The sequence below is a fragment of the Cricetulus griseus genome (genome assembly GCF_003668045.3).
Source record: "Cricetulus griseus strain 17A/GY chromosome 1 unlocalized genomic scaffold, alternate assembly CriGri-PICRH-1.0 chr1_0, whole genome shotgun sequence".
Lineage (NCBI taxonomy): Eukaryota > Metazoa > Chordata > Mammalia > Rodentia > Cricetidae > Cricetulus > Cricetulus griseus.
Window position 1 is genome coordinate 62,423,043 of NW_023276806.1, and position 8,167 is coordinate 62,431,209.

The 8,167-nt window shown below is 48.1% G+C and overlaps 1 protein-coding gene across 1 annotated transcript; it reads left to right on the forward strand.

Annotated features, from left to right (window-relative positions):
• Nucleotides 1–1,806: 1,806 nt before the first annotated feature.
• Nucleotides 1,807–7,110, forward strand: Them5 (thioesterase superfamily member 5). The gene is made up of 6 exons (XM_027390015.2): nucleotides 1,807–1,929; nucleotides 2,785–2,986; nucleotides 4,448–4,586; nucleotides 6,255–6,365; nucleotides 6,636–6,760; nucleotides 7,067–7,110. Exons 1-6 carry the CDS (start codon nucleotides 1,807–1,809, stop codon nucleotides 7,108–7,110), a joined length of 744 nt encoding a protein of 247 aa, XP_027245816.1.
• The last annotated feature ends 1,057 nt before the right edge of the window (nucleotides 7,111–8,167 follow it).

An 8,167-nucleotide genomic window follows, 5' to 3' on the forward strand; every position in this document is an offset into this window, starting at 1 on the left:
TCTTTTAAGCAGTTAGACTCTTGTCAAGAAGATGGAGAAGAAGCTAGCCATCGTGGAAATTCATCACCTCTCTAACCTAGCCCTGGGCCCTCTCCTTGCCTGTCTGCCTACCAGAGAGTTCATCTAACTCTTAGTCTGTCACACTCACATAAGCCACCAAAGCTTCTAGGCCTGCTTGTGTAACCGGGCAAGACAGGGCAGAGGTTCCTCCATCTTGTATTTTTTTTGCTGAGGCCATTTCAAGTTTAACAAGAATGTGATCTCCTTGATGGAGAATCACCACGGAAAATTACCCAACTCCATTCTAGGACCCAAGGTCAAGATGTCCCAGATAACTTATCTTAGCTTGTGTTAAATTGCATGCTTGTGCAAACCTCCCCCTACAGCTGCTGAGTCAGATACCAGGATATGGTTTTTACCTTTAAAAGCCCCATTGTGTAAATGCTCAAGGCCAAAACTTGGGTCCCCAAATACCTGTGTAGTCTCAGACAGCTGGAATAAAGACTTTCAATTGGCTATAAATTGTGTCTGAGGGGTCATCACTGGCGGGCACCCAATAGCACTTGCACAACGCCTTCACTGCCTACCCCACCTCATTCCCAGAGCTGAATGCTGTCATCATTCCTTCCCTGGAGTTCCAGTCACACAAGGTCCCTTGCTAAGCATCTTCCTCTCAGCGATCTCCTGTACTCCCCTAATCCCCACCAACTCCTATCACTAGCCAAGAACCAGCAAGCAGAGGCTCCTCTGTGCTAACTCTTGCCTAGGACACAAGAAGAAGGTGTCTAAGGCTCTGAGCTGAGTTTGATGTTTGTTTGTTTGTTTGTTTGTTTGTTTGTTTGAGTCACCAGATCATATCAGAGCTTTCAAAATCATGCCACAGAGCACATGCAACAAATGTCCCACTGATGGTGGCACAGATATGAAAGGTCTTAGAGTGGGTTTCAGGAGGAACAGTGAGACAGATTGTTGGGGGTATGGAGTTTATTAGAAGCATTATTTGCCATGGGCAGACTGACAGAAGCAGAATGGTAGGGGCTCTGAGGAAAGTTCAGGGACAGTCAGTGTGGCAGCTTTCCGGAAGTAGAATTGGGCCCAGGAGGCAGAAGTGAGGTCCCTTCCTCTGAGGAAGAAGAGGCATTCACAGCATGAGATGGCAGCCAGGTCCTCTGATTTCCCAACAGGCATCTAGAAAGGAGGCTGGGGAGCAGGGTTTGTGGCCATGCATGGCCTTTGGATGTCCTGGAGCCTGCAGATTTCCCCCAGGTGAGGAATCTGGGTGCCCAGGAGTTGTCAGCTAGAGTGTCACAGGCAGTGCTCTCAATGGGTATCTGTCAGTATCTGTGGGTGGGGAGGGGATGCTGCGGGTATCCTGACATGTGCTGCCATCCAATCTGGATTCTAACACGACAAACTGTGATCTTTCTGGAAATTTTCTTGACTTCTGCCCCCAAAAATGCAGAGCAGCTCTCTGAGGCCCTGTGTTCCCCACACTACTTGTTTGTGCACAAGTACGTCCTCCTGTCCATTCATGCTCAAGCAGCACCTGCCCCTCCCCAGCACTGGGCAGGGCTCTGGGACAAGCTAAAGGCCTCCAAGCCTGTGGGTGTTGTACCAGTCCAGCCCAGTCTTGCAGGGTCACCCTCTCTTCAGTGAGAGCTCCTTGCTAGAAGAAAGCCTGCATCAGGAGCACCTGGTGGGAGGCTTTTTCACCATTGTCCCAGCAACACTGCCTGATGCTCACTGGTCCTTAGGAGTCAGCCTCTGTCTTCTCTCCAAGCAGAGCCAGGATCCTGGCACTAAGCCATGATGAAGACAGGCTTCCAGAGGGTGGCAAGACTCGTCCACCACAAAGCTCTCCCAAGAAACCCTCATCTCCTTCCCAGACTCCACCAGGCCTCAGCATTTGGGTCCTCCACAGATTCTCTGGTAAGTTCCCAAGGAGTCAGATGAGCTCCCTTCCTCTCTAAGGGTCTAGGGTTCCAGCACCCTAAATCCAATTTTCCTGCCTTATGTCTGGGCTGATACGGAGCTGTTTGGTTTGGCAAAGGGAAAATGCTTTGGGGTACTTACTAAGCCATATCCCAAACTAAATCTAGTAGGACAAATCCTGGTCCAAATCCTGTGTGGCCACCAGCAAATCTCTTATAGGGTTCAACTGAGGCCTGTCTGTGGGTTGGCAACCAAATGTTTACTACCCTCAGAAGTGACTAATGCATGCCATGTGGCAGATGACCACATTGCCCCGACCCTGGTTGTGCTATTACACTTCCTTGGAGCCTGAAAACATTTCAAAGGAGCTACCAGACAGGTTCATAATCTAACTAGATCCTGTAGTGAGAGGATAATAAATATCTCTCACCAACTGCAGGCTTACCCTCAGTGAAACAGTGTCTAACTGTCCCTCTCCCAAGTGTAAAAACCTTAAACCCAATCTCCCCCACCTGTTCCATGGGACTAATAGTAGCAGCCTTCCATTCCAGGAAACTACACACAGTAACAATGTTGTGCCTCTGCACAGTGCAGCTAGAATGGCCAGCCCCCAGCCCCATCCCAGACATCTCCACTTCTTTGCTCTTTAACACCCCTATGCCACTCATCTGCTGTGTCTCCAAACCCCCTTCAAGGAAGATGGGCTCATTCTTCTGGTAACACTCCAGCAAACAGGACTGAAAATCCCCAAACCCCCCAAACCCAGAAATAGACTAAATGATGGTCCCATAACCCAAGAACAATCCCCAACTTCCAAGATGTCATCATGCCAACCTGATTTTTCTTGCTTAGGTTGCAAGATTCTGTCCAGAGAAAACAGATTTAAAGGATTATGCCATTCCCAATGCCAGCTGGTGTCCAGATATGCTGAGCCTGTACCAAGAATTTCTGGAGAAAACCAAGTCAGGCAGGTGGATTAAACTGCCCTCCTTCAAGTCCAACAGAGAACATATCCAGGGGCTTAAGCTCCCATCCGGGCTGGCAGCTGCCTCAGGTAAGACCAAGTCTGAAAGGGTCCAGAAGCACACACACACACACACACACACACACACACACACACACACACACACACACACACACACACTCCTCTACCCACAGTAGGGGACCCTGCCTGAAACCCTAAGTCAGTTCAGCCTGCTGCGTTTCTCTGGTTTGAAAACATCAGGAAGGCTAGCCATGGTGGTACAAATTCCAGCACCCAGAAGGCAGAGGCAGGTGAATGTGAGAGTTCGAGGCCAGTCTGGTCTGCAAAGCCATCCAGGACTACAGAAGAAGAAGAAGAAGAAGAAGAAGGAGGAGGAGGAGGAGGAGGAGGAGGAGGAGGAGGAGGAGGAGGAGGAGGAGGAGGAGGAGAAGAAGAAGAAGAAGAAGAAGAAGAAGAAGAAGAAGAAGAAGAAGAAGAAGAAGAAGAAGAAGAAGAAGAAGAACTTTTCTCCAAAGGGAAGAGTGTGAATATTATCAAAATAAACTGTATGAAATTCCCCAAAAATTAGTACAATAAAAAAAAGTTAAGACATCAGGAAGGAAATTCATGAGCCCCACACACTGGAGACTCTTCCTGCTGCCTACTCCTCCCTCTCCTGCAGACCAGCCATAGATGGAAAGCATGTCTGCACTGGTCTCTCTGACTGGCTCCTTTACTTCTCTGTGAAAGGGATCACACAAGGGGCACCTTAGCTCCCCGCTGAATTCCAGCCGGAGTGCTGCCAGTACAGGGCTCTGCTCTTTCTGGCTTCTCACTAATGACTCTTCCCTCAGCTAAGCTTTGTCCCCACCCTTCCTTCCCAGCCTTGTATAAAACCTTTGGGCCTCTCTTACCTACTGCAGGCCTCAGCAGGTGAGGTGGCACTCTAAGACATGCAGTGAATTTGATTTTCAGAGCCCCCACTTTTACCCTGCCCTGCCCTCTGTGTGTGTATCTGTGTCTGTGTCTGTGTGTGTGTGTGTCTGTATTTTCTTTCTTTTTCATTCATACATGTGGTTGCTTCTCAATGATGAATGGATGACATAACTGGTAGAGGACTTTTAGACTCATGGTATAGACCAAGCAAAGGCACCAAGACAGGCATGGTGGTGTATACCCTTAGTCCCAGGAGAGGCAGGTGGGATTCATAAGTTTAAAACTAGCCTGGTCTATAGGGTGAATTTCAAGACATCCAGGGCTACACAGAAAAACCCTGTCTTGGGGAAAAAAATTATTTCCAGGCTGAGAATATGGCTCAGTTGGTAGAATGTTTGTTAGCCCTATACTTTATGAGCTTTGCCCCCTCTCCAGGACACAGGCTCTGAAGACAAGGGGCAAGGAGCATGTTTTGTCCCCTTCTCCCCTGAAAGGCTCCCTAACAACCAAGCTGGGGTGTCTGGTTCTCTCCCCTTGTTCCTGTTAAGCTCATGATGCTGTATCCTAACAGGTGCCCTGAGGTATCTCTGCTTCAAAACTGTCATCTCTCCCCAGACAAACAGGACTGGCGTATCTTCACCAGATGCATCCAACTGGAAGGACAAGGCTATGAATATGTCATCTTTTTCCACCCATCTGAGAAGAAGTCAGTCTGTCTTTTCCAGCCAGGCCCCTACCTAGAGGGGGCACCAGGGTAAGACCTCAGAAAGGTCAGGGTGGATTCCTTGAAGGCTTGGCTCAGCAGAGTTGGTCCAGCCCCCACCAGGACGTGCAGTCTCTAAAGACCTAAAATTGGGGTGCAAGGAACTGAGTATCATCTTCTCCATGCCAGGCCTGTGAGGACAATTTGACTTAGCTTCTCCAGGCTCCACTGTGCATGTATGAAGAACCCCTTATTGAAGCCTCAGAATGTTCCAGAAATAAAAGTGCTGAGAAGCCATGGATCCCTTCCCTTCTGAAGAAGAAATCCCCAAGGAGACAGGGTAGAGAGAAGTGTGCATGCATTCCATTCAGGGGTGTGTGCAGCTATAAAAAGAGGAGGAGCAGATGATCCAACACTGAGGCCAGCCAGTGGACTGAGAGTATAGAAAAGAGGTACCGTCTCCTGGCTCCCAGGCAATGCAAGTGGGCAGGAACTGCCCATTGGCCAAGAACTGCTCTGCAGAATCAGCATTTTGCCAGTGAATCCTTTGTCTGGGCAGGGAACACAGAGATGCAAGGGCAGGTCTTGGCACCAACTTATTTTCTCTTCACAACAATGGAGGCAAGTGCCCAGAAGTGTGTGTGAGATTTGGGGCACTTAATCAGTGAATTCTTTTTATTCACAATACCTGGTGGGGAAATGAAGGCTCAGAATGGTTTATCAAGGTGTTCAAGAACACAGAGGTAGTGAGTGGTGTGATGTCACTACAGCAGGAACGAGGGCCTCCTGAGGATCCCACTGCAGCCTTGGCAGAACAGCAACAACAGCTGGCCTGGGTCCATGATGAAGTGCACTTGCTTTCCAAGCCTAGATCTATTTTATATCATCTGCATATTCTCTTAGAGTGCCTTCATAGTCTCCCCTAGCTTAACCAACAGTGACAAAGCCTTGTCATGAAGTCAGTTTGCGTAAGTGACAATGAAGGTTTTACATACTTGAAGTTACCAAATGCCTGAGCTATCACACTGAAGAGGTGGGCTCTACTGTTTTCCAGGCAGTACTGCTCAGAAGTCTACCTGGCTGGCCCTTTAATAAGTCATAAGTTAATTAACCTGTCCTGAAACTGTGGATCCAACATTGACTGAGTGACTGGTAGGGTGAGAGATGGCCCACATTCATGTTTCGAAGACTAAATCTTAGCTGTTCACACCTACAATCCCAGCTTAGGGGACTGAAGCAGGATTGTCACAAGTTCAATTCTAGCCTGGGCTTCAGTGAGATCATGGCTCAAAAAGCAAAACAACAAAAGACTAAGTCCAAAAGCTCAGGGTTTTTTATACTCCTTACAATGTATGCAGCCTTCTAAAATGTGACAACTGCAGCCAGCATTAGGTGATGAATCAGAAAAATGGTCTCTATTAATTTTGTGGAGAAAAGAAAATTCTCTTGGTGCAATAAAATAGTTGTATCAGTGGTTGATAAAATAGTTGTATCAGTGGTTGACACCTGCTCAAGCAAAAGGAGAGAAGTTCAGTTTCTTTTGACCTACTGAAGCCCACGGGGTGTATCTGTGTATGTGCCTTTCCTGTTTGGCTGCCTAAGATGGCAGATGCATGTTTGGGGGACTCAGGGGAAAGAGAAAAGCTTGGGAAGTTTTCTACCTCCCAAGTATTGAGAAGCAGCCCTAGCCCTAGTCTTACTCCCCATCCTGATTTCCAGGTTTGCCCATGGAGGGTCACTGGCAGCCATGATGGATGAGACATTTTCTAAAACTGCCTATCTGGCTGGAGAAGGACTATTCACACTAAGTCTCAACATCAGGTTTAAAAAGTAAGTGTGCATCCTTGGGCCATGGCTGATGTCAGAGCTCTGTTTTATCAAGGGGTTGTGTAAGTTCTGCAAGTCTCTTTCCCCAGCCAAGCATTTCTCTAGTCCTGGGCTAGACACGAATCTCTGTCATTCAACACCAGGAATTAACAAACAGCCCCTGAACCTAGCTAGGGCTGCTTACGAGTCCTGGAGGCAGGGTGAGGTAAGAAAAGGAGGGAGGCCAAAGTGGGGAACAGGTACAGAAATGAACTCAGTTACCTCCTCTTCCAGCTTGATCCCCGTGGGCTCTTTGGCTGTCCTGGACACTCAAGTAGAAAAGATTGAGAACCAGAAGCTTTACATGTCCTGCATCGCCCAGAGCAGAGACAAGCAGACAGTCTATGCCAAGTGCTCTGGTAAAGACCCTCATCCTCAGGCTGGGCCTGCCACAACCCAACCCACAACAAAGGGGAAGGGGAGAACTAATGATCTAGTCCCAAGCTGGGGTCTAGCCCTGTTAGGAGTGGATTGGGTACCTGCTAGAGACATGGATGAAGAGAAAGAGAACAAAACTAAAATGTTTTCCTAAGTGAGGTATAGGCAACCTGCACCACAGGACAGCTTCAGGTGATGGGCAATGTGAAGCAAGTGGTCCCTGCCCTCAGTTCACTCCTGCTCTCCTGGTCCTGGCTCCCAGCACTCACTTCACTTTTTCCTTGCAGGTGTTTTCCTTCAGCTGCAGCTGGAAGAAGAGCCATCCCAGTAGCAATGACTATGCCTTCAGCAGAGTAGACAGTGGTGACGACTTGGTCTGCCCGGGACTACCATATAACAGATAAAGGTCCCCAAGAATCAGGTGGCATGTGAGGGAGCAGGCACTTTTACCAACCTATAATCAGCCCAAAAACCTTCTGTAGTTGGAAACAAAATTGTCCATGGGTCAGAGATGGCTCAGCAGTTAAGAACACTGGCGGTCCTTCAACTCCCAGCACTAACATGGTGACTCACAACCAACTGTTAAAGCCTGTCCCAGGGGATTGATGTCATCTTCTGGCCCCCATGGAGTACCAGGCATGCATAATGGTACCTTACATGCAGACCAGGCACCCATACACATAAAATACATTTTTAAAAAGATTTTTTAGTAAAGTTGTTTTTTTTTTTTTAAAATCTTCCAATGCCCACCTCCCATCAGCACCAAGAAGGGACAGAGAGCTCCTGCCAAGTGCCAGGCACTAAATGAGGTGTCTGGTCCACTGCATGCAAGTCAGGGTCACAGCACAGAGAACCCATCTCCGGTTCCAGTCAGAAGAGCAGTGTATGCTGAAAAACAGAGCCAGATCCATTTAACTCTAGGAACTCAAGGAGAAAATCTAGAGGAAGCTTTGCCTGAACTGAATTAAACTCAAAAGTTAAGTAGTTTGGTGACACATGGCTATAATCCCAGCACTAGGGAGGGTGAAATGGGGGGATCCAAGGTTCTGGGCTGGGGAGGTGGATGGCTCCATGGGTAAAATACTTGTATGAGAACTTGAGTTTAGATCCCTAAAACCCATGGCAGGGGTGGAATGAGAGTGGCAAGAAGGATTTTAACCCCAGCTAGGATGAAGGTGGAGACCAGCATGTCCTGAGGCTTGCTTGTCAGCCAGTCTAGCCTAAATAGCAAGCACCAGATTTAGTCAGACTTTCTCAAAACCAAGGGAGACAATGATAGAAGAAGATCCAATGCTGATCCCTAGCCATGACACATACACACATGGTCCTACATACTGACACCCATTTGCAGAGACAGACAGACAGACAGACAGACAGACAGACAGACA

Bases quoted from the DNA above. Each gene is read 5' to 3' on its own strand.
- Them5 (XM_027390015.2), top strand. From the start codon at position 1,807: ATGATGAAGACAGGCTTCCAGAGGGTGGCAAGACTCGTCCACCACAAA. The intron at 2,987-4,447 runs GTAAGACCAAGT...ATCTCTCCCCAG, and splicing joins CGGGCTGGCAGCTGCCTCAG to ACAAACAGGACTGGCGTATC. The intron at 6,366-6,635 runs GTAAGTGTGCAT...CTCCTCTTCCAG, and splicing joins CTCAACATCAGGTTTAAAAA to CTTGATCCCCGTGGGCTCTT.